At 38.0% G+C, this 25,473-nt stretch overlaps 3 protein-coding genes across 6 annotated transcripts; 1 reads left to right on the forward strand and 2 right to left on the reverse strand.

Moving 5' to 3' along the window:
* The first annotated feature begins 1,774 nt into the window (after positions 1-1,774).
* LOC134819860 (twinfilin-1-like) lies at positions 1,775-16,368 on the forward strand. Of its 4 annotated transcripts, none has more exons than XM_063830010.1 (10): positions 1,775-1,907; positions 10,409-10,468; positions 10,655-10,726; positions 10,942-11,120; positions 11,265-11,360; positions 11,499-11,603; positions 13,029-13,145; positions 14,504-14,657; positions 14,870-14,985; positions 15,371-16,368. In XM_063830010.1, exons 1-10 carry the CDS (start codon positions 1,811-1,813, stop codon positions 15,524-15,526), a joined length of 1,152 nt encoding a protein of 383 aa, XP_063686080.1. In that variant the 5' UTR covers positions 1,775-1,810; the 3' UTR covers positions 15,527-16,368. The 4 variants fall into 4 exon arrangements, with proteins under 4 accessions (XP_063686080.1, XP_063686079.1, XP_063686078.1 ...); XM_063830009.1 differs by lacking the exon at positions 1,775-1,907 and adding an exon at positions 6,745-6,859; XM_063830008.1 differs by lacking the exon at positions 1,775-1,907 and adding an exon at positions 7,896-9,950.
* A 4,423-nt stretch (positions 16,369-20,791) lies between these two features.
* LOC134820042 (heterogeneous nuclear ribonucleoprotein A1-like) lies at positions 20,792-23,215 on the reverse strand. Its single transcript, XM_063830227.1, has 3 exons — positions 23,156-23,215; positions 21,937-22,746; positions 20,792-21,775 (listed from the first exon to the last, which is right to left on the reverse strand). Exons 1-3 carry the CDS (start codon positions 23,208-23,210, stop codon positions 21,189-21,191), a joined length of 1,452 nt encoding a protein of 483 aa, XP_063686297.1. The 5' UTR covers positions 23,211-23,215; the 3' UTR covers positions 20,792-21,188.
* A 621-nt stretch (positions 23,216-23,836) lies between these two features.
* On the reverse strand, positions 23,837-24,778 carry LOC134820168 (probable ATP-dependent RNA helicase DDX59). The gene is made up of 2 exons (XM_063830390.1): positions 24,101-24,778; positions 23,837-23,962 (listed from the first exon to the last, which is right to left on the reverse strand). The coding sequence occupies exons 1-2, from the start codon at positions 24,776-24,778 to the stop codon at positions 23,837-23,839; spliced, it is 804 nt and encodes a 267-aa protein (XP_063686460.1).
* Between the last annotated feature and the right edge of the window lie 695 nt (positions 24,779-25,473).

Genomic DNA, 25,473 nt, shown 5'->3' on the forward strand with positions numbered 1-25,473 from the left:
TGTTTTTTGTGTTATTCAAACAATACTACATAATATGTGAAGCACTTAAATCCACTCCGAAGATCTTGTTTTAATTTTGTTGGAGTAGTGATTGTATGAAGCTGGGATTTTATTTATTCTGCGACCTTCTTTTGACTTCATTAATTCTATTGTTCACGATGAAGTCAAACATTTTGGATTGTTATACTTATAATTAAAGTTATAGTCTTAAGCATTATGATATTTCAAAAGAACCAGTACTACCGCATTGCTAAGAAATAATGACATTGGAACCGCATCAAAATATTTCAATAAAGACCAAAGCTGATGCAGCTGCAGTATATAATATATATTAACACCTTGCCCGAGCGTCTAAATCGAGGTTTTGGCATAACAACTTTTTGTTTTTGCTTACTCTAAACTATTGTCAACATACAATGTGTCGAAAGTTTTCTCTCACAGATTTCAGTCTGAATATACTGTTTCTTCGGTATTCACCACAAATATTATCACCCCCTGTGCGTAAGCATGCGCAGTATCAGAACGTCAATCCAAAACCTAATAACCCATCTCAGTGACGAGAACCTTTAATCTTTATACATTCGCCTTACATGAGAACACATGATTATAAACCTAACAAAAACCAAGAGATTACCGGTGGACTCGGTGGAGTAAAGGAATGTACTACTACTACTCATATTATTTGAAGTAAGTTTGATCCTATTCATTACACCATCTCTATCGTTGATGACAATTAAATGTTCTGATCTGTGGATAAACAATTATTGAGTCGATCCAATAGTACTGACTGGAAAATGCCGCTGAGATGCTAGTGGTGCTGCTGCCGAGTGCAAACGACCCCTGCAGGGGTACAGTGCTATAATGCCGAATAATTTGTAACGTGATAAAGAATTATTTACCTGAGGACCCCAGGCTATAATGTTCATAAACGAATAGAGATTTGTCGGAATTACAGGCTGAGCGCCACCCAGTAAAGAATTATAGGCAACTTAATAAACATTTTTGGATGTTGGTACCGTAAGTAATTTGCTGAAAAGATATGATTTAACTGGTATGTGGTATAACTTTTCCAAACCTGGCATTGATTGCGATTACTCCAATCTTGTCAGAAAAATCATTTTAAGATAACATAAAATCGTACGTACCCGGTACCACTACCTCAGATATTTCGTACATTTTAATCGTGCTTTCTCGACCTGCAGCCTGCAGGTACTATTCTATCTGATTTTAGTGTGATAGCTTGACCAGGTACATGATTTTGTCGAGTTCCAGGCACTTTCACACCTCCAACTTGGCTGAATGAGATAGACGTTGGGTTACCTCAAAACGAATCGTCAGGGAATCTTTACTTTTGTCTTGACACGATTTCTAGGGGTTCTTTTGCAATCTGACTTCTGTACTCAGACATTTTTTAGTTCTTTCCAAGGGCAAAAACCTAAAGATAAAACGTTTTCTGCTATTAAAACGTTTTTCAGCTATCCACGCGGTGCCTGACAGTGACTGCCACTCATTTGCGTTCAACATCATTGCAAGGTAGATATTTCATTCTAATTGAACGATGTTTAATTAGAATAAAATATTTATCTTACAATGAACATAATGCTTTTCAGTTGTATAGCTTCTAAACTTTGAATCTCAATCTTATTCTTTTACTAGAACATTGAGTGCTTATCATCTAATTGGATAGATTCGGTTTATAATTCCAGTTTGGGTTTAAGACCGAATACCAATTGATGTGTGCATACCCAAGTTAATCGCTTTACTCTGCTTTTAGTGAGGATCACTAGAAAGAGGACCACTAGAAAAAGCAATGCTAAGGAATCCGAGAGAAAAAAAGGAAACATGTAATAACCATAACATATTAGCAGAAACTCTGAAAGCGTGCGGATATGATAACCTCAATCACAGTAAGTCTTAGTACTATTTATCATTACCTTAGTACTATTTATCATTACCTATTTATCATTACCTATTTATCATTACCTATATTAGTACTATTTATCATTACCTTAATTGATTAAAAACAAGATTACTGTAAAGTATGCATGAATTTTGTTATATGAAGTAAAATAATAAATTGATTTGCTTTCCATCTTTCTGATTTTATGGATTGACATTCTAAGAAGATTGCTATTTCTCATATGGCCGGGTTCTTGTGTGATATCAATATACAATTATAATCTTCTGACCATTACTAATGACTATGGTATTATCAACTTCTCGAAATTAAAAGCAAGTTTTTGACTAATAGTCTGTTCACTGATTCTGCAGATTATACGTTACAGACCCAATTATACTGTAAAACAGTAACTAACATATTACTGACAGATGACGGATTCGAGAGGCTGGTTTGGAGAGGTTGAGACAAAAAAGAAGAAAGAAATGTCGTTAAGGTGTTTTTTTAAAAAAAGGATTCACAATACCTAAATACTTTAATATAGGCCAAGATACATGTTTCTCAACTGATCTTTAGACAGTGTAAAAAATCTCCGAATTCTGTTATCGTCCCCAACAAAATAGAATGCAGACATCAAAAATATATAAAACGGTCGAGGAATTATAATCATGACAAATTTCCAAACTGCAACATCCTTATCGCTTGATGTACAGATAACTACAAAACATGGGCTAGGTCACGTACGGGTGAATAAACACCCAGGTTTTGGGTACAGTTTGTATTTTAGTATTTTCACCTACTACTGCAGACTGCTAAAGATTGCATGTCGACACTCCTGGTTGTGTTAATTCTGGGTTACCCTGTGATCCTCACGTAGAAAGTCTAAAAAGGACAGTTTTCTGCCAGAAATTCATTTTGAGATGCAATCCACTTCACTGTATCACTACACGTACGCCATACCATTTTATTGCACGGTTTGTGTAGAGGAAAAGAATTTTCCTCTCAACTTATAACAGCTTTAAGCTGTTAATCTGATTTATGTTTATTGCATGGCGGATCTATTGCATGGCAGGTTTTTATAAAGCTACCACGTTTGTTGTCTGGCCGTTTGTTTCACAGTGAGTGTGACGACATCCTGAAATTTATGCTTATTGTTCATACTTTAATCGTTATTTCATTTCACCAAACATAACTTGATACAACCATACGTTGAATTTTTTCTAATTTTCACTCCATCGGGCATTTTTAACTAATAATAACCAATTTAGATGATGTTTACCGCTGATAATAATAATATGACGATATTTATAAATTATTAATGGGAGGAGTTATGAGCGTGGTATAAATTGCATCTGATGAATAACATGATCCGATTAATTTTCCCGAGGCCAGGCCTGAGCTTAAAATTGAATCACACGTAAACTATGGTTTCAATATTTCTTGTTCGAATGTTTTCCACCTCTTGCCAAGTTGTTGTAATAATGTTGTTTAAGTATTTTCTAACTGCTACCATCAATCACTTGTCTGTCATATTATAAGAAAACATGATTATTGAAAACAATGTGCGTGTCTTCAAAGATCATTTCTAAAAGACCATCCCATATTATTTGTTAGCTTATCTCATCAGTCATATGATTATGTGTATTTGAAGCACGTTTTACCGTTTACGCAGTTTCTCGAAAGGTAATTTAGGTCATTTCTTTTTTCGTATAAATACGATTCACGGATAAATTTTATCTAATAAGGCTTTGATTTGAATTTCCACTTCCACATAGTAACGTTATCATGGACATAAAGAGATATAAATTCTAACACTTTTCTCCCGATTCCAAAATTCAACACCTGTCAACTCTTTGCTAATGCTCATTTTGAATTAAAGCTATTGCAACAGCTATTTGATATTAGAGGTGAGTATCCAAAAGTCGAGCGTACGTCGGTTGTCATCGCAATGTCACAAATAGCTCAATATAAGGTAGCGTACGTGTCGAGGATAAGACTCACTGACAAGATGGTAGTATGCTAAAAAGATTGGCGCTTCGTGGATATCGATCAGCTCAGTCAGCTTGATATTGCCCTGGCTGGGATCCGAAGCAGGTCTGAAATAGTTAAATGTATCGGTGCAACCTACGTTTCAGCACAATTTGCAGTCTGGTTTATACGTCTAGCGGACCATTTGAAAGGCTTCCAACTTCATACTCGTATTTAGCAGTCAAAACAACAGCTTGAGCTCTCGCGACCAGTCAACTTCAGGTTTGTAAAATGCAGACTAGGTAGGAATTATTTCTTACGCATTTTCTAAAACCCAATGTTTGTAGGTAGTTGAGAGTGCCGTGTTGACTGTTGACTGGACGCGTGGTTGTTTGACGTTTCCAAGACACGTACCAGTTTTGTCACTTAAAAACCACCGGTTTCTTTCACAGCCACCATTCATGTCACTATCGGCTGTTATATTTGAACGTATAATGCCATTTCAAAACGCCGGCCATTTAGATCTTTTTTGCTTACATAATTTGACATAAAATCCAGAGTTTCCTCCAGCTTCACAACTTTCATATCACTTTCAGCTACTTATATTACTTAACATAAAAGTTCTAAAAGTTATATTATTGAAACCCCTTAATTGTGAGATGTCATGTTGTAACTTGTTCAGATGACCAACTTGGACTTCACCAAGACATCATACCCTTGTACCACGTTAAAACAATTTTAACTCTCGGTCCAATTAATCGAACGTCAGTTCATAGTTAGGAACACTGTTAGAATAGTTGTTGAAAACAAACTGATAGTTCCAGTTTTAACACCATGTGACATAAAAGGGAACACAGCCTGGACCAAAGTAGCTCACACTTTCTATATAAGTAGCTCTGTTTAAGAAGGTTTACTGGTTTGGACCAGGTGTATCAAGGCGGCCAACACGCACGTTCAAGGTATCTGGTGTGTGTGCAGTGCCAATATTATACCGGCTGTCCTGTGGTGTTTTTGGCGCCCATAATATGATAGTGTTCCTGCTTTTCTTTCAACTGGCCAAATGACCTCCATCATGCAATAAACAGCAATACTTGGCAATAACGGCCCCTGAATAATAATGATTCATTCTGCTGTACATGGATACCTAATCAAAATTCCACTTATCAGAACTCTGATCCTTTTTATTTGATTCACATCCTAACTTCAGGAGTTCCCATTTTTTTGCAAGAATGCACTCTTTTGTCTTTTTGACACATTTTTGTGTCGTACTGATTAATGCCGATCTGTCAAGCATTCTTGCTGTTTATAAGACATCGGTGACATGGCACATGCCAAATGCTCTGATGATCCCAACCAGCGGAGAGAAAAAGTATAAGGATTACTTCTAGTCATGGTGACCCATGTATTTCAAAGAAGGAACTTGCGGAATGCGGATCATATTGCCATTGGTTTCCCAATTTCATAATTTTGTCCAATTTAAGTTGCCACCAAGTGTCATGCACCTATGAATTGATCAGAATCAAAAATCGTTTGTGGCAATCATTCGAATCAAGGGGAAATTACTTTATAGTGGTAATATTCACGAAATATCAAGTATAGTCATAACATCGCAATTTACTATGCTTTATCACTGTTATAAACTTAACTATTTGCACAACTAAACCTTATCAGATTTCTCCTTTTTCAGTAGGTTAACTTCATTTTGCCCCCTTGATAAGACAAACGCTATGTTCAGCTGAGAGTTTCAGTGCGCCTACCTTGTCACCGGTGGCAACACCCAGCAAAACTGGACAGTAACGTAAGCTAGGCATGTTGTTGTGTTGGTTTAACTACAAGTTAGGTTTCAGTTGTTCGAATTATACTAGCTGTTACAAGCAACACTGCAGTGCCGCTTTCGCGGCGGGAATACAAAGAAGTTGGAAAATATAGTGTTGTTATTTTATATAAAAATATAGTGTTGTTATTTATTTATTTTATATCAGCCGGCTATTTCAGTTGCTGATTTTAACTTTTTAATCCGATCAAGGCAGATGAGTTTTTGTTCGTTATTACGGCTTCTTCAAAAAGGCTTGTTTTGAATTTTTCGATTTAAAGGTTGAATATTAAAATGGAGTGATTGTAATAAATGCAGTAAATTTTTGAAATTCGTAAACGGTACCAGCTTTTGATATTTTTGTCATTCTTTAACTTCGACACTTGGTTTTTCTTCTGCTCCGAAACTAGCACGAAATTTATAGACGCTTTAAGACCAGTTTACAACCCTCAAAATTTTCAAAGCAGCGTAATTTTAATGACCAAGCACCAGAACCGAAAAACGATGAATCGATTTTTTGTAGCAATCGACCGATTTACTTTATCATCAGCATTTTTATCAAACGAACATAATCTCAAATCATTTGTTATATACAAAAGTGTTGAAAATTTAAAACCCGAAGAATAATTGTCATCACCTTCACGTTAATTATCATCCCTAACATTTATAGCTCCGGAAACCTCAGAATCGAACATAAGTGCTCAAATTCCAGGACCAGTACCACACAATGATCGCTCCAACTGGTCGAAATTTACAAACGAATCATAATTCTTCTAATGAACCGTCGCGCTGCCTTGTTGACAGTCAGAAGCTATTTAGGATCCCATTTTCAGTATGAACACTGAATACCTTGCCACACCACACACAAATACACAAATATCAACGTTTGTTTACCACCAGTGCATTTTCATCTTGTTGTTTTGCTCCATTGTTAATTTGTTTGATATGTTTTGATTTTCATAAATAATACGAAGTACTTAATGCTTGAAATCGGTGAAGACCCTTTGCCTTGACATCAGATATAAAATGTGAGGTTTAAATCAGTAAACTAAAACCACCTAGGCCTAGAAAGATCATGCTCAGAAGACCACAGGTTCAAGAAAAGGTAAAAGCGTTTAATGGCCTAACAGAATCGCTGCATCTAACTGACTTTGGGTTTGGTGGCGAAATCATTAACCATCGTAAGTTTTCGATAAGCTCTGCTATATTTTGTTAGCATTTCTGCTAATGAAGTTGATAAAATTGTTTATCCTCTGCGAGGCGTCGCATCCTCCAGTATCCAACTAAAAGTAAGATTTGTTTGACACGTGACAACGATTATAGGATATTATTGGTGATCGCTGCTGGAAGCTGATGGGCTAGTCGAGCTGTCACGCGTCAGAAAGGACGCGATCTCTTTTCAATCACTTCTTCGAGTTCTACAAGAAGGTGCTATCAGAGGTGCTAGAAGTTTCTGTACGTCTTTGACAACTCTTTCAGTCTTTGATCATGCATAAGTGCTCTTCATGTCTTAAAGTTAAACGCTATTCGTCATTAAAATCATTTTAATTATTTCAGTTACTTTTGCAACCTTAGATGTTTCAATTGCATATAGGCGCTATTTAATTCTAACCAAGTCTGCATAACATATTATTTTCTTCGAACTTGTCTGTTTCCTTTGCAACATTTTCGTAATAATATTAATCGCTGACCATAGCGAGTATGCCGAATATCAATATGTAGACAATAAAAAAGCCAGGTTTTCTACAACATCCGCATCAACATTCAACATCACAGCTTTTTACATGTCACACAATTTCAACTGTTACCAACAGTCTTCATAGTGCTTAAGGCATAAAACGTTCGTTTATCTAATGTAATCTGGGAAAGCCAAAGCCAATGAGACCATAATCATATCACACGTACGGATTATGGTCGGAAAAAATGGCCATAGCAGAGGAAAAACATTTAACAGTTTGCATTTAGTCCAGTATATTATTGTGTTCGGTACCAACCATGATGAACCAACGATATTTTTTCATTTTTAAAAATTCGACACTTTCACTTTCGATTTTTCCACTACTCAGGAACTAACACAATATCTACAAAGCTTTTAAAACAGTTTACAACACTCAAATTTGTTAAAGCCACTGAATTTTAACTAATTTGTAACCAAAAGGAAACCTTAAAGTTTGAAAGACTTCTACAGTAAACGTTAATATTTATCAAACCCATGTTGTTGTGGGAGATGGGCCCACTTAGGTGCATCCCCGAAAACCTTAAAGTATGTATTGCATCCAGTGAATGGCAAAACTCAACTTCAAGATTAATTATCAAACTTGAGATAAATTTCTCAGTAACCCCAGTTTTAAAGAAAACTCAAAGTCAAAATATTCGATCAGGACCACTATAATATAATCACTGATCGATAATTACAAACGAATCTTATAGCGAAAAATTGCTCTTGTTGACAGTCAGTCCTCAGGATTAGCTATTGGTGAACACCAACTTTTGATTACCGATAGAGTTTTGCCTACTTGTTTTGCTTCACTGTAAATGAACTTGTCGTGAATCAATGTTGATGCATAATATTTGATATATAATGGGGACATTTTGCTAAGATATCAGATAATGCAGTTTAAATTTGAAAAAACTTAAACCACCTAGAAAAGTAAAAAGATGCTCAAAAGACCACAGGTTCAGGAAAAGGTACAAGCATTTAATGGCCTCTCAGAATTGCTGTCATTGACTGACTTTGGGTTTGGTAGCGATTTCATAAATCATAGTAAGTTTTAGATGAGCCATTATGTGAGTAATCCAGTGTTTGTGATGGTGGAAGGGATGCAATTCTAACAGCGTCAAAGTCAAAGTAATTTGTTAGATGACTTCAAACTGCACTTTCATTTTAACCGCACGTAAAAGCATTCTCAGATCATTGATTTATTTCCATCGTCCGATATTCTATCAATTTTGATTTTGATTTTTCGATCTCTCAATTTCATGGATTGATTCACTCTTATATTAAGATCGGTAACTTATAATCTTTGTATGAACAGTTAATTTTTCTGTCATCATTTATATATTTCATTGCTATTAGGGCACTATTTAATTACCAATTCTGTAACTTTCCTCGAACCAAATTTCATATTCCACCCGCAGTATGTGACTATTGGTAGTATTCGCAATGAACGCTACCACAACACCGAATATGCCATCAACCAAGCAGGTCAAGCTTTTATTTCAAGCTTTATTTCCCCCTAAATCCGCTTCAACACCGCTGCGATTAACGTGTCACTTAATTTCAACAGTTGCCTACAGTCTACAGAAGCTGTACTATAAGGTGTGAAATTTTCGTTTCTCTAGAAACGTACTACTGACTACTAGGACAATGAGGCCATATTTCATACGGTCTACAAAAAACACGGCCCGGCCATTTCACCGGGAAGTTGGTTAGCTCTCCCAATTTATCCACGCGTAAGAATAATGCAGGAGGCGACAATTGAGTCCAATTAAAGTTTAAAAGTGAAATTTAGTGGCAGGACGATGGCATTGCTTTTAAAACAGTTCCTGGTACATTCGTCTATGAAAGGGAGCCATTCGACAAAAGGTGAACACTCACCACCGAATAATATCAAGCCACCAACCAGGTGATGACAATTCGACAATTTACCCGACAAAAAGAACTACTTAAATAAAAATTTGCGGTAAGTGTTTGGTAGTGACGCTGTTAAAGATTGGCAAGCTGGCAATTTAATGTTCCTCAAACATGTGATGAACGTAATTTCTGACATATGACTGAGAAGAGAAGAAAGGCCACATTATTAACTGTTAAACATATGTGTGGAGAGAAAGATAGAGAGAGAATGAGGGCCGGGGAAGTGTACATAACTGCCGTACTACTGCAATATAAATTGCATTAAATACGTGTTGAGACACACGCACTTATTATAGTACAACTCTTGCTTCAGCTCTATATAAGTATATAGGCGTGTACATTGTGTGTCGTTGTTGTTGCGTTGTTGAGGGAGTTGAGAGCTGGAGCTACCGATGGAATGTCAGTAGAGTAATATACTGTATCATCCGAGCTAACGTTGGGATCCACTCCGCGCAAACACAGTCTCTGTCGATTCTTCTTTTTTCCGTGTCAGACTCTCTAAATTTGTCGCTCTTCTCTTATGACCATGGCGTCGGTTGCGAGACGGCCTCAGGTCCAGCAAAAGGCTGGGCTCTTTGAGGCATACCAACTAGGGGGCGAAGTCCCGGAATTACGAACAGTCGACTCGTCGACTGCAGGTAACTATGTGCGATAAATATGAATGATACTGTTCAGACTTACATTTATTCAAGATCCCTGAGTTGTTCACGGAGTATTAACGTACGGCTTCAACAGATACCTGTGCGTATATTTCCCTTTCATTTGTGACAGCATAAGTCTAATGTTATATGCACTTCGTGTAATTGTTGTAGAGCAAGTAGAAATTACTACTGACATCGCTATTCGTTTTCACAGAGTGTCCGTTTAGCTTAAGTTTGACCTTTCTTTCCGTCACCAGCTGAGGCCGTATAATCAAATCTACATGGTTGTCGGAGTGAGCTGTCCTCTACGACCTTTATGTAATCCTATTGTTTAATGTTTAATTCTAGTGAAGCTGTCAAGTGATTTAATGTAAAAAGCTTATCAAACTCTATACGACTAGGCTTTCCTTTTTAAAGTAACCGCTGTAAATTGTGTTGAAACAGATTCGTTTCAGATGCTACAGAAAATCTGGGAAATGATAATCCAAATAAACTCGGATCCCAGGCTGTCAAAGGTAATAAATCTACAAAGGAATCTTTAAACCGCCAGAAAAACTTTCGGATATATCATATATTCATCATTCACTTTGTAAACTTTAGGTTTTTACCATAGACTGTAAGTGTAAGCGCACCGCTTTTAATTTGATTGCCAAAGTTATGAGACCTCGGAAAGACCGTCCTTAAAATTTTATGTTTTTCAGCCCATCCCTCCTTGATAGAGTACATCACCAGCAACTACTATGATCGGGTTATGAAGGTCGTCATCAAAGACGGTAAGTTTCCTTTAGTACACATTATATTTTTAGAACTGACTTTATTAATGAAAACATTAAATATGTTCCTTACAGCGTTATTGCAATATTTATTAAAACTATTTGCCTTGTGGGTTTTGCTAATAAGATGAGTTTTTGAAGCTTCTCAATGTTTTTGGTATAATCCCTGATCATTCCTGTTAAAATCCCTAACACACTATCTCCTTTCTCTCTAGGATATTTCTGTTTAGCATTTTGCCTGGGGCCTGACCAGAGTTGGGAGGATGACTACGATGATATGGTATTGGAACTGCTAGATGATGACGAAAGTTGTTTTATAATCTACAGACTAGACGAGGCACGTGGAAGACATTTTGAACACGTGCTGATCACATGGCAACCGGAAGATGCTCCCGTAAGTTATTTACATCCAGATATTCAGTTACTTTCTAAACCAACTAGCTTCACTTACTTCTGGAATTCAGACTATTTATCACAATTTTAAACAAGACTTTTGAGCCGATTTGTAAACTTAGTGACCTTATAATTCCTCTCCTAGGTGTCTGACAGGGCTGCATACACCACATCTAAATCAAACCTAATCGAGCTCTACGAAGAAGGGACATTCACTTACCGCCTAACCGGAGCAAATGACGTGAGTAAGTGGTTTCTTGGTGAATCAGATGTTAATAACTCGCGCAGCAATATCATGCTTTTTACGGTTCCCAATGTTCGTATACTGTCAATACACGCAATTTTTAAACTCTTAGTTTAAGCCGTGAATGTTTTATAGTGTGACGTAGATTTCAACGCTTTGAAATACGTGATGATGTCTGAGGGAGAGATCGAACCACTTAGCAAGTATGAAGAACTCAAACGAGAGGCCGTTTCAGAAGAGGTACGCGGTTTTTTATATACGATTTTTATTTTTAATATTAAACTTAAAGTGATAATAGGTATCTCACTGTCACGCGATTGGCAGCTTCAGAGAACAGGTGCTTCACTGCTGCAACCAGGCAACTACCTTCCTTCACTGCTGTTATCACGTGATTAATCGTGTGATACAACCATCAAATAATGGCAGCTGAGTTATAGTGGGTAGGTGAGAATGCTGGTTTTAGATTTTATCAATATCCGGGAACGTTTGGTTATTGACTTTATAAGCGGCTGAATGTTCAAAGAACCTAGCTTCAGATATATGAAGTCTTTGTGCCTTGGCATCAATTTAAGATCAATCCACTGTAAGAGACAGGTACAAGATTTAGAGAACTTTACCATATAACCAAGCCATAAGCTGAACCAAGCATATTGTAGAAAATAAAGTTTGGCACTTTTTAAAAGAATTTGGTGACAATATCTTCAGCTTTGTACACTCATGCAGGTCTGTCAGCAGCTGCGACCCACGACCGGACTAATTCAACCCAACGTTCAACACTTGTTCTTCTCAACAGAGTTTGAATGTCATGACTAATTGGCCACGCCGCATGCATGAGCATATTAGTACACATGTAAAAGTTACTGAAACCATTGACCTAGCACGACTTGTAAATTTATTATCTGTCTTTTTGTGAAGAAAATAGCCCTGGGCGAAGTAAAATAGTGAAAATACATTTTGCAACACTTAATATCTTATGTTAGCAGTTCAAATACAATTTTGCAAACACTCTCCTTGGTGGAGCAACAAAGAACATTCCAGAGCAAGCCTTGTATATTTCTGAGTTCCTCTAAGTTCATGTTGGAAGTCTACATAAGCTGCCTAGTGCCTATTGAATACTTATTGAATATTGGTGACAGAGTTCCCCCACTATCTGGATCATTGGGTCAGGCTGTATCATGAGATTCTCCGTGATCACAGCAGAGTCGTGCTTGTTCACTGTTCAGTGGCCCACTCCCACAGATCTGTATTTCCAAACAGATGAGAAACTTGCCGGCACCGACAGTCACAGAGACAAAGGTAATTACGAAGGCCAATTTGCACATGCCTCCTCACGTTTTGACATGGCGACGGGTCACAATGGTACAGGCGCACGACTGTTCACATGCCGACTTTCTCACGACTTTCTAACTGCCGACTTTCTTAAAGAACTTTTTAAGGGTTTTTATATTCAGCCGGCATTTCATCGCATAATTTTTAACATGCCGCCACTTCATATCACTCATTTTTAATGGATTCTTTCTGCAAACATCCATCTCACAGCTTATTATATTTCAGAACTCACAACTGCTAGTAATTATAATAGGTATAATTCCCTGTTTTTATCTTCATCAGGTTTTACTTTGATTTACAAATAAACATGAACATGATGAGCGTTAATTATTTCAGGAGGTCGCCCGAAGCAGACAGATGAAGAAGATTCCAGATATAGATATGCAAGTTGATGATGATGCTATAAAAGAGATCAATAAATTTGTGAAAGGTTTCATCAACTTCGTACAATTCGTGAGTAAAATATTTGTCTTTAAAATGTGTACTTAATAAGATTAACATAAAACAATTAAAATCTTAGTTATTCAGTTCGAGTTCATTTTTGGACTGTTACGATACGTTTAATGACTTGCTTTCAGAATCCAGATTCGGTGTACCGAGATTTGTGAAAGTGGCACTATCCATATTTCACAGAGTTGTACCATATATTTGATTCACGGCTGTTCTGCATTGTTTTAGACAGTTCCGAGAAACAAAGCTATTAAAAGCAGCAATTTAAATTTGTATTCTTGGTTCTTTAAAGTATAAGGTTTCCACAAAAATAGCCAAGATTCCTTTCATGGTTTAAATGTTGAACCTAGATATAATATCTATACTGGGCGTATTGTTAATTCGTAGAATTACCCTGCATATTGGAATGTGTAGAAACGAACCAGCAGTCCCATTTCTACTAAACACAAAGTTTTCAAAACCAATTGTGGTAGAGTGTATCACGTGATTAGAACTCAGTACTTTCTAGGCTACCTTCAGAATGACAGAATCAGGTACCGAATGTGATTATACTTACTCACCCTTTGACCTTTGTAGTGTAAACAGGCTTACTTGGTCAAGCTGTGCTGAATGTCGTCTATTCGTTGAAAGGTGGCTTCTCAGTCGCTTGGAATAGGTAAATGTGATAATGCCTTTTTTATTGGCTGAGTATATTGGCTGTTATGTTAGCAAATAATATCAATAATATTTGACTGATAATATCAACATCATTTAAGTCACATACTGGAATTTGTTAAGTGCGTAAAAGACTAAAATACATGATATTCAATAAATAAGAAATACCTTATTATATTAGTTGTTAATCACACGGCCACTGCCGGAAATAATTTCCCCGTACACGATCTGCAATACTTTTAGTTGTGAAACGTTAACCATTTATAAATTTAGCCGTTGACAAATGCAAACATTTGACCACGTGCGAAAGTTTCAACGTTCAAATAAATAACAAATGCTTTTACATTTTGGGACGATCATCAGGCGACTTGCTTATGCTACACGTTGCATATCCCTTTTGTGCCATGAGGCTACCAATCTAAATTCTGATTTTCAATTTTCGTTTTTTTATATTAATACAATTTTTAATATTTCGTTTTTAATGTATGCAGTATTTATGTGATGGCATCATATTGACATTTTAAGTCACAAGTTTTAAAACCTGGTTTTTTAGTTTTTTGACACTATTTATTAGTATTTTCTCAATATAAATTTGACGTTTTACTAAAATGTGTCAACAACAAATTTGGTGGTAAACAATTTTTAACCGAACAAAAAATTGATTTTATAACCAATAAGGTACATATCTTAACTGCCAACCCAATCAGGGTATTGACAACAAAAAAGAGGTGATCCGCTGCTCTGACAGCAGAAACGTGAATGTCGATGAATTACCCGACAAGATGCCAGAAGCAGTTCCACGATTTAACCTCTACAGATACAGTCACGTTAAAGACGGCAAATTTACCGAATTTGTGCCAGGTAAACTAAATCCCCAATATTTCTACGCAATAGTTTCCACGCCGTCAACTTGAAACGGTTTAGTTTTTCAATCCTTAATTCCGAAAGAGACTCTCTTAGAAACAGGCTTTCTAAGAAAAATAGAACAACAGTCTGCACCAAAAGTAAGATCCAAACAACAGAAGGTTCTCGAACCGACTATATTTAACTTTTACCCTCCATTTACACTTCAGTGTTTATCTACTACGTTCCGGAGGAGGGAACAGCCAAATCTAAGAGTCTGTACCCCTGTGCAATCGACGGATTCTTGAAGAAGCTGCAAAGTTATGGAGCAGACATAAAGCTTCGGGTAAGTAAAATGCACGGCAGAGTGCAGAAAGGTTGACCCGCACCTTATATTAATACTTTGAAGGTTGCCTAATGTGATGGCTGGTCAGTGGTCATGTTATAAGTAGCTGGTTTCTGGTTGGATGACACAGAGGCCTGTACGTAACTCCCACGGTTCAGCTAGTGTTTTATATACTGTAGTCTCCACAACCAACCTCCTGGACTTTCTTAAGAATAAGATTGAACCTCCTGGACTTTCTTAAGAATAAGATTGGACTTTCTTAAGAATAAGATTGGGTTCGCAAGAAGCCGGCTAATATAATTCACAAAATTGCAGTAACCATCGCTACAGGCTCTGACCTGGAACTAACCTAACTACTACAGGATTTAACATGTACACCTTTCAGCTGGAGTTCTCAGATCTACACGACATGACGGAGGGAGTTCTGTACGAGCTGATATACCCACCAGACCGGTCGGAGCTGGAGAAGTCATTCCGAGAGATCAAACCTAAGAAACACGCTGGCAAGCGGGGCGGCTGGGTTAAAGTCCTACCCGTTTAACGTCCTCCACGTGATCCTTACTCACTCACCGCGTGATTAGTGGGATGATCAATGGGATTGAGACTGTTTTGGGCACTTAACAAAAAATTATCGATGTAGGGTGATAACTTCAGGCCGGAAAATTCGGTCAAGGACTTCAAAAGGGCAGAAAAATAGCTAAAAGCAGATTATAAGAATTAATTTATTCAAGATTTTACCGGAGTACCATCTCTTTATAGCAGGGCCTGCAAAGCAAGCAATTAAACAAGTTCAAGTATTCGCAAAAGGTTGGAAAACTGTTATATTCGTCAGGTAAAAGTAGATCAGAATTTTTCGGCCATCACATGAATAGATGTTTGTCAGAATTCTAAGAAGCATGTCTAAATTATCATGGTGTATACAATTTTTTCTGAAACATACTATTTATTTTATGTATATCGAGGGTGAATTTATCATGCATAATTATTTGGATTGGAGTATTCATTTCTGTTCACGACAAACCAATCTTAAGATTAGTTAAAACTGAAAGACGCTGAGTTGATATTTGACTTGTAGCTAGTGAATCAATGTAATAATATTGCTGTTCAATTCCATATATAAAGAAAGTAATTATGATATTGCGTTTCTTAAGAGTAAAACATTTTCAGACCCCTGACCCTTGATAGCAGCAGGCCATGTTCTTTGAGGAGTAGCTTATTGAATACAGAAAAGTAATTGACCACTACGCTCACAGTTTGATTTGACATGATCTGAATGAGTTAATGATATACGCATACATTATGCATATTATGCATACTATATGCATCAGTTTATGATAATATACACTTGTTTTCCAGTAGTTATGCGATAAAATAGTAATTTCAAACAAAATTGTTTTCTTTTGTGTACAGTGCAAAGTCTACTTACAAAACGAACGATTATACGCAATTATAAACTTTAAACAAAATTATTTGCTACGCATCATGTATCGCAAGTGCAACTTAGTAATCTTATAAAACTGTTAGATATAGATTTGTTTGCTGCAGTTTATCATCACTTCTTGCCATTACCATTTAGCATGACATACATTTAATAGCATGTCATATCTTTGTCGTTTAGTCACATCTGATGCTGCCGTGAACTTTTCTATCACATGTGCTTTACTCTGTCAACAGCAGTTTCACAGTTTGTTGATTTCTCAATTCTTTCTACCTCTGGTCTTTATTATACGTGAGCGTTTCATAACAAGGATTGAAGAGATCTGCAAGCCAATCACCAAGTTAAGGATATGACCTTATAACAACAATTAACATACACAGACTTGAAAGCATTTAGACTTTAGAGGCCCCAATTATAGATTTATATGTAGTCGATTACCCATATAAGTATAACATAGTAATACTAGTCTAGTTGTACGATATTCTAGCCTGTGCTAGTATACACTGACTATGTTCTCCGTAATCAAGTTCGACACGTAATTTGCACTGTTTTTTATTTAAACACAAGTTTAACTCGCCACGTCCTGTCAACTTAAAGTTATATTCGATTGTGCACTCAGTTGTTCATGTCAGGCGGGGCTGATAATATTGGGTAATTTCCGATGGAACAGCAAGTTCACATAGACTTCCAGGCAGTTGTTTTCTCGATAGCCAGCGTCCTAGGCTCTTGTTGCTGTTACGTTTTGTTCACTAATTCCCACCTTACAGTGGACGTTCAGCGACGTTTTATCAAAGTTTTAGTCCTAATTGTGTAGTTTAGTTCATGCGGCTAATTCGAATAATTACTTGTTGCTACTAAGTACGGAATACTTATTATCTCCAAGACGGCTCGACCTTTGATATCGTTCTTGACGTCAATTTCTTTGATGTCTTCTCTTTATACACATGTACTACAGTGTACACCTGTAGTTACCAGTATCTGTCTTAGTGCTGAATAGATAATACTGACTACAACTGTCAGATATAAGATAAGATATGACAAGAAATCGCGAAATTAAATTGTCAGAATTTGAAGAGCAGAGATTTATAACTACATGCAGCTGTAATTTGATTTTTTCTCGAGATCTAATTTGCTTAATTATCTGGTTTGAATCAAATAATTCGATCTTCCACACCATATAAGGCTAAACGCCTCCTCCATTATTAAGGGATGAGGGATGAAACATATGGGAACATAACCACAGAGTGGCAGCCTATGGGTGACTTATGTCTTTATACGGTGTGGCCGACTAATAATTGCCAAGTTTAATATTACGTGACACATTTCGACAGGTTGTTCGACTAAAACGAGAGAGGCTTCAAAACCATGATCACGTCTCGGCTTTTCTGTCAAGTCATAGCATATAAACATTTGGTAGTGTCACGATCCCTGTCATTACTATATTGTACATTTAGGAGGCGGGGTGGTTTATATTGTGGCATTTCGATCATGTCATCAATAGTTTTAGCATTAAAGACAGGGTGGATTTGGCAGTTGCGGGTAAGGCTTTGATTTTATAAAAGTATTCATAAGTAACATCACCCCGGGAGAAGCCTCACTGTGATAATTTTATTACAGGGATCATTTGACATTTTACTTATCTACCACGGCGAAATTTCCGTTTCTAGTTTCGCTGCTTCATGACCATTGATCATCCCCATGACGTATTGTTTCTTTCTTCTCGTTTTAACATCACATCTGATAATGGCATTCCAAAGAAGCTGACATTTATCACAGTAGATTAAAATTGCTATTGTTTGTTGTTTTTCTTGCTAATGTTAACACTTCTCTTACACGTATAATGCCATTCTGTAAGTGTACAAGTTCTGCTTTGACTGTGAACTTTAAATTGAAAATTTCCTCAAGTTAGCTAAATTGCGGCTCCACATTCAATAGCAATGCTCGTTGTATCATTACATTACTTTACTTGCTTCGTTTTATCTTAACGACTCGTTTCACAATGCAGGATTCGGTTTCTCAAAATGACCTAAATGTAAACAGTGATTACGAGGAGGCTTTTACTCAACAGAGGAGCCCCGTTACTAGATCCTACTCTACTCCAGCTAGACCTAGACCGCTACAATTCTCAAGGCCTCGGCATTACAACTACTTGGCTTCTGCTAAACCGGACTTATCTCCTACAGTAGAAGTATCACCGCCAGAGAGGCCAAGTGCACCACCTTCAGCACCACCAGAAAGCCCTAATAATCTATCTTCAGACAGCACTGGTGCGCCAACACAGTCTGTAAGTCCTGGTGAGCCACCTCCTGATTCTATCCAAGAATCTCCTAAAGTAGCAGAGAATAGTCCCACTGGAACAGAAACCACATATTGCTCGGCAGACGCCACCACACAGACACTAAACATGAAGTTAAGGGGACCTTACAAAGTTTCCCGTTCCAAGACTATTCCGTTTCTCCTGACCTCCGTGTTTCTCCTCCTGCTAGGTTTAGCACTGGTCACGGTCGGACTACTTATTGAGTTTCATTGGAAATATGAAATGGAGGTGTTTTACAAGCCTTGGTGGGCAGGAGGACTGGTCGTCGTGGCTGGAATATTTGTATCTATGTTTGGCTGTCTAAGGACACCTGCGGTTGCGGTTGTGGTGACAACAGTGTGCCTCCCCGCGTTAGCAGCCACCATTCTCCAGTTAATCCTATCCGGACTGATGGCAGACGCTCTGTACCCAGATGCGGACAAGTTCTTCTGTTCCAGCAAACTGATAGATACCACCACTCTATACTGCAAATGTGACGAGGATATCTCCTTCAATATCACAGTGAAAGGAGAGGTGTCGAGTTCTGCAACCAGTGCGTTCTGTGAGGATGAAATAGATTTTATATTCGAGATAATGCTGGCGGTGGCTTGTGTCTGTGGGTTGCTGATTCTGCTGCTGTTCCCCTACATTATGTGGGTATACTGCACGGTCACCCGGCCTACTTATGCAGAGAAACGGGCCAGTATGATGTTCAGTGGCACTATGACGAGATCTGGATCACTACTACACGCACAACGAGGCACGATTAGTCAGAGTCCTCTAGTCCTAGCCAACACCATGAACAACAGATCATCAAGACCACCAAGCAGGGCCCAATCTGTTAACAGTGCTGGGTTTAGACCCATTGTCACTGTCCAGCGTGCTCAATCCATGGCGCTTTACCAGTCACCAGTGATAACCCATGGCGGAACTATGATGAGCAATGGAACAGGTACAATGAGGAGCAAGTCAGGGACACTGAAGAGCATCAAGGCACCTCAGCCACCTAAAACGGAGACAGCGAGAGAGGAAACAGTCGGAGAACCCATCTACAATAACATCGAGCGCGATCCTATTAGAGCAGCAGAGCAACACAGATTCGAGATACCATCAGACATTCACGGAATAAAACCTACCAATAACAGGCAGTCCCTGTCGACTACTCCCTTATCGATTGCTAAACTACATAAATCAACGAGACCATTTGAAGAAGACGATGATTCGTCGGATGATAACACAACAGATGTCGTGTACAACTTCAAATCGTCCCCCAAACAGTTGAACGGAACAACTCCAGGGAATATGCATATCTTGAACAGCAATATGCACATATCGGAGTATGCTAAGACTTGAGGACATTATGATCCAACTCGTTGGACTGCAAACTAAAATGTTAAGACGAGTATGATTTGAGAATTTAGATGAGAGAATGGACGGTACACTCATATTACCTGACGAAGCTAATTAGTACAGCAAGAGTTCATCTCGCTTAAGAAACTTTGAGAACAGAGTGTTTGCTATCGTTCAAATGAGTTGTCCACTTTAAATTATAAGTCTCCTGACAGTTTGAGTGGTTGGGTCAGAAAATGTAAATACTAGATTATACGAAGAACAAATCTTAAATTTATCATGAAATGGTTTAATTTGTGAATGACTAGCAGTCAGCTTTATCATAAGTTAATTAATTAGTATTATCAACGAATCGCCAAGGTCTGCAATATGTACGTTCGTGTATGCTTGAACTCTGAAACAGATTTGCTTTGATGAAAACATATACCCCGCGCCGTACGAATCACACGATCCCAGGCTGCGTCCGCTCCACCTTTGCCGCTAAATTGAAGGCTCAACAAATGGACAATGGCTCCACCAGCAGAATAAAGTGAAACAAAATATTTTATATATTTGGTCAATCATAAAACTTATTATAGAGACACAAAGCGACAAATAGTTATACTATAGAGACCCTTGGTTCAGCATTTCAAATTGAATAACATCAAAAAATAAGTTAAGTAAGCCGATAATTGTCTAATTCTACTAAATCAAGGTCCCCGTAAGGGTTTCAAATATTCACAAAAAAGTCGTCAATTGGAACGCGCTAGGGGGTTATAAAAACGAAGCCAGGACATTTCAATTCATCGCAGAGATAAAGTGTGTACCGAATTTTATGTTTCAACTTCCACATAATAATGTTTAATAAGTTAAGTTTATTCAACTTCGAAAGGGTCAGCACTATAAAAGAACAGTCTGTATTTCGGCTGACATAAAATTTCAAGAGCGCCTCCGGGCGAATCAAATAATCGTTAGGATCTTCGAATAAGTCTTTATAGTCGTCTCTTATCAAACAATCGATATAACTTATTCACCGTCAATGTGAAACATCATATAGTTTTAACAAAGTTTGTAATGATAAAATAAAATATGTTAAATTCGGGAGTGCAGGTTGTGATAACAAGTCTGTCAGACTGCTGCCTAATAACTCGGGTACGAAACATAGTTTTCCTGTCCTTGGCCTTCCGTTTTGTTGTTATCAGCCGCCGTTTCCGTGTTGGGATCGTAGTTGTAGGATTGGTTCTCAGCTTGTTGATTATCATATCCTCCGCTGTTTTGCTGGTTATAATATCCGCTGTTACCACCGTCACCACTGCCATATCCACCGCCACCACCGCCCCCACGGTTGTTGTAGAATCCGCTGCGTCCACCGCGCCCGCCGCGACCTCTCCCACGTCCACCGCCGTAATCATTCGCTGTCTCCAGCCAACTACCAGTATCTCCATAGGAACCCTTCTGCCATACCTGGGGATCGTAGAAAGTAACGTGCTGTTTTCCCTTCGTCTCAGTAATGCTGGCACATACCCTAACCACAGCCTCAACACAGCCCTGCAGATCTGTGTTTATTACTTTCACTACATGCTCCTCTGAGTTTGGCAGCGGGTCGTTGTGAACGCCGATAAAACTGCTGTTAGTTTCTTCTTTGATTTGTTTTATCGTGGCTCCTTTTTGTCCGATAACTGCGCTGCAGGAATGTTGGGGGACCAGCAACCTGATGTCGAGTTTACCTGCGATGGAATGTTGTTGAAATAGGATAGACAAAAGTATAAATCTTAAACAAACCGTCATGAAAAATAAGGAACCGACAGTTCCAAGTCATTCTCAATACTAAATCATTGAATATATCAACTTTATTTTATGATCTTCAAGACATTTAGCAACCGATTACCTCCTTCGAAAAGCTGCATTTTAGGAACAAGTTCATTCAAAATCTTGGCCAGGGATTCCAGCGGACACTGCACGCTCATAACTCTGTCGGACGCATTGTGGGGTATCTCAGAATTGTTGGTTCCCTGAGCATAGATGGATATCTTTGATTCAGGAACAATAGATTTTATACTCTTGATTGTTTCACCGCCCTTGCCAATGATCACACGAACAGTTCTGGTAGGCACCAGAAATCTGTAGACATCATCAATAATCCTCCTCTTCTTCGACATATATCCGTAATCGACACCTTCTTCCCCACCGTAGTTAAAATCACCCTGACCACCTCCAGGCTGACCTTGGCCTTGCGTGTAGTAGGTCTGCTGGTTGTAACCGCCTTGATTCTGGCTGTTGTAGTTATTGCCACCTTGGTTGTAATAGTTTTGTTTGTTATTGCCGCCCCGGCCCCGGCCTCTGCCTCCTCCTCGACCTCTGTAGTTGTTGTTGCCCTGGTTGTTGTAGCCGCCTCCCTGGTTGTAGCCACCTCCCTGGGACTGCTGTTCGTCCGGCTGAGCATCTGGAGCCTCCTGGTGATAGCTGTTGCCCCTAGTGCTAGCTTTGGGAGCATATTGATTACCAGTGTTAGCATTTGGATCGTATGGAGTTGCAGCGCTGCTCGCATTGGGATCGTAGGTGTACCCGCTGTCAGCTTGGCCACCGCTGTCAGCTTGGCCACCGGCGTCGTAACTGTAACCAGAGCTTTCCTGGTAGTTTCCACCGGCTCCGGCATCGTAGTTTCCTCCTTGTTCTCCCCCATAACTGCTGTACTCATCTGAAAATAATTATATTTTATTGCAAGAACTTTAATTTTAATGATTTGACATGTTGACTATCTCTGATTGACTAGTGAAATGCGGAGTTTTAGGGAAGCATTACTTGAAAATATTTCGAACTAACACATTCGTACTCCTTCACTCTAAATATTTGTTATATAGTAGTGACGTGTTGAAAGTAATACAACTGTTGAAAGTACAAAACTTTACTGCTTTGTGACTTTGGAATCACGTTAAAAAATGTATCACGGACAATGTAAAACTTAACAAGTTCAGAAAACAACTTAATGATAAAGTTATTGAAATAATTTGCAGATCGTTATCAATAGATAAGATCGTTATCAGTAGATAAGATCGTTATCAGTAGAATCGTAATCAGTAGAATCGTTACTAGTAGATAAAACTAACCTGGGGGTGGGGGACGCTTTAGTCCGGCGTCTGAGCTGTAATCTTGATCACCCATGCTGCACTCCTATTTAGTGTATAGGGTTAAATCTCCCAAATTATTAGAAAACTCATACCAGATAAGTTTTGAGAGAATGATATTCATACAGAAATGATATCTGAATGCAATCTGCAAACAACATACAGAAAAATAACATTAATTGCACGGGGAATTAGTCTGACTACATAGTACCAGGGCCACATTAACTGACATATATAAACAATTTTAGCCATGGATCAGCTGGAATAAGCTGTCTTGTTTGCATCTATGTTATTTGTTCGATATATTTAACAGTAATCCATGCATAATAAAACAGGTGTTAAAATAACATTTACAGGTTAAATGACAATTAACAAAACAGAAGCAAAAAATAGGGGTGACATTGTCCATTCGTCCGTTTGGTTTTGATGTGACAGCAGAAAAAGACGTTTCTTGGACAGAACCGGCAAATTAAACGACAAATGAGCTTTAAATAAAACAATCGTGAAAAAGAAAATATCTTTACATTAAGCAATTTTAAAGACCTACTTAAGGACAAGATACAGATGAATGACCTCGTAGATAAATGGCAATTTAAGTCACACAATACAGACACGAAGAACATTGTCATCCCAACATGAATAATTTCGATAAAGATTCTATCGTTACTTCAACTTTACTTTCTCCCTATTTTCATTGATTGCTTTAGATTGTTTCTGATAAGCAAGATGAGGAGAATTTACAAGTTGAGTTGGTAACGTAACCATGGAAGAAACTGAAAGCTCATAGAGCTGCAAAAACATAGACTTATTAGTATTATTTATAAAAATAAAAGCAGTCCCAATCTTGTTCTCACTCAGTGCCCTCCCAATCTGATGTACATACTGATCTGTATTTGGGGGCAAATCAAAGAGTATAACATGGCTAACAGACGGCATGTTAATTCCTCTGCCGAGGATATTTGTGCTGACCAACACAGGATACCTCCCTTCTTCCAACTCTGATATTATCTTAGTCCTCGCTTCTTGTGTCTTGTCACCATGAATAACAGCACACAGTATATCCTTGTTTATTAGATAGTCAGCTAGCAGAAGTGCACCAAGTTTGGACTCAACAAACACCAATACAGGAGGTTTGTTAAATCTCTTGTCTTGTAAAATTGATATGAGCTTTTTCTTTTTGCAATCATTTTCAACCCATAAAATCATCTGTTTTACTTTCTCAGTAGGATTGCTAGGTTTACCCACATTAATTTGAACTGGGTGATATAGAAGTTGCTTAGCATATCTTCTACTTTCCTCAGATATTGTAGCACTGAACATTAGGGTCTGATGACGGGACGGAAGGAGCCTCATTACAGATTTAACTTGTTCGTGAAAGGAAGCATCCAGCAAAACATCAAACTCATCTAAAACCACCGTGAAGCACTGAGATAAATCTGGGGATAGTTCTAGTAGTCTTCCTGGAGTGCAAATGATAATCTGAATATTTGACTCTAATCGGTAGTTCTGTTGTGCAGTTGACAGACCACCCACAACTAGACCAGTTCTCATATTACGTATACCCTTACACAACTCTTTTGTCATTTTCTCAACCTGAATTGCCATATCCCTTGTAGGTAGAATGACCAAACCAAAAACATGATCAGTTGATATTTTATCAACCCAGAACTGTATTCGATGGATCATGGGTATCAGATATGCACCAGTTTTACCTGTTCCTGTACCTGAACACACCAACACATCACTACCATCAAGAACTATTGGAATGACTTGAGATTGAACAGCAGTTGGAATCTTATATCCACTATTATTCATATTTTGAAAGAGTGTTTCAATGAGATAAACTTGTTTAAAGTCAAGAATTGCCGGAGTAGCGTCACCATCCAGGACATGAACTTCAAGAGTTTTCCTAATTTCCTGATGCTGAACTATTGACAGTAGTGTGATTTCAGAGTCTAGTTTAAGTTGAGGAGACTGCAAGACCTTATCTGGAGTCAGTACAATGTCTTTACATTCAATGCTACAAACTTTACCAACATCCAAAACAATTTCAATCCCAAATCTTGAACAAATGATACATTTAGCTTCACTAGGCAATGCTGGTCGTTGTTCAGCTGAGTAAGTAGTGACTTTATCAATCTTAACAATTCTTGTAGTCTTGCTAATAAGATCTGCTTGTAGAGCCGACTGCTGACACTTTCCTTGATTGGTTTCTTTACATTCTGTACTGCATATGTCGACATTGTACATGTCACAGATGTAAGCACCATACCTCCACAGACAACACACACTGGTTCTCC

This window comes from Bolinopsis microptera, chromosome 8, assembly GCF_026151205.1.
Source record: "Bolinopsis microptera isolate Bmic1 chromosome 8, MBARI_Bmic_1.0, whole genome shotgun sequence".
Taxonomy (NCBI): Eukaryota; Metazoa; Ctenophora; class Tentaculata; order Lobata; family Bolinopsidae; genus Bolinopsis; species Bolinopsis microptera.

What these genes read in the sequence shown, in the direction of transcription:
- LOC134819860 (XM_063830008.1), top strand. Translation starts at nt 9,833, where the DNA reads ATGACCATGGCGTCGGTTGCGAGACGGCCTCAGGTCCAGCAAAAGGCT. An exon ending in TCATCAACTTCGTACAATTC is followed by an intron (nt 13,146 to 14,503) that starts GTGAGTAAAATA and finishes CAACCCAATCAG; the next exon opens with GGTATTGACAACAAAAAAGA. An exon ending in ATTTACCGAATTTGTGCCAG is followed by an intron (nt 14,658 to 14,869) that starts GTAAACTAAATC and finishes TTTACACTTCAG; the next exon opens with TGTTTATCTACTACGTTCCG.
- LOC134820042 (XM_063830227.1), bottom strand. Translation starts at nt 23,210, where the DNA reads ATGGGTGATCAAGATTACAGCTCAGACGCCGGACTAAAGCGTCCCCCA. An exon ending in AAAGCGTCCCCCACCCCCAG is followed by an intron (nt 22,747 to 23,155) that starts GTTAGTTTTATC and finishes AATTATTTTCAG; the next exon opens with ATGAGTACAGCAGTTATGGG. An exon ending in AATGCAGCTTTTCGAAGGAG is followed by an intron (nt 21,776 to 21,936) that starts GTAATCGGTTGC and finishes ATTCCATCGCAG; the next exon opens with GTAAACTCGACATCAGGTTG.
- LOC134820168 (XM_063830390.1), bottom strand. Translation starts at nt 24,778, where the DNA reads ATGGCAATTCAGGTTGAGAAAATGACAAAAGAGTTGTGTAAGGGTATA. An exon ending in GAGGAATTAACATGCCGTCT is followed by an intron (nt 23,963 to 24,100) that starts GTTAGCCATGTT and finishes ATGTTTTTGCAG; the next exon opens with CTCTATGAGCTTTCAGTTTC.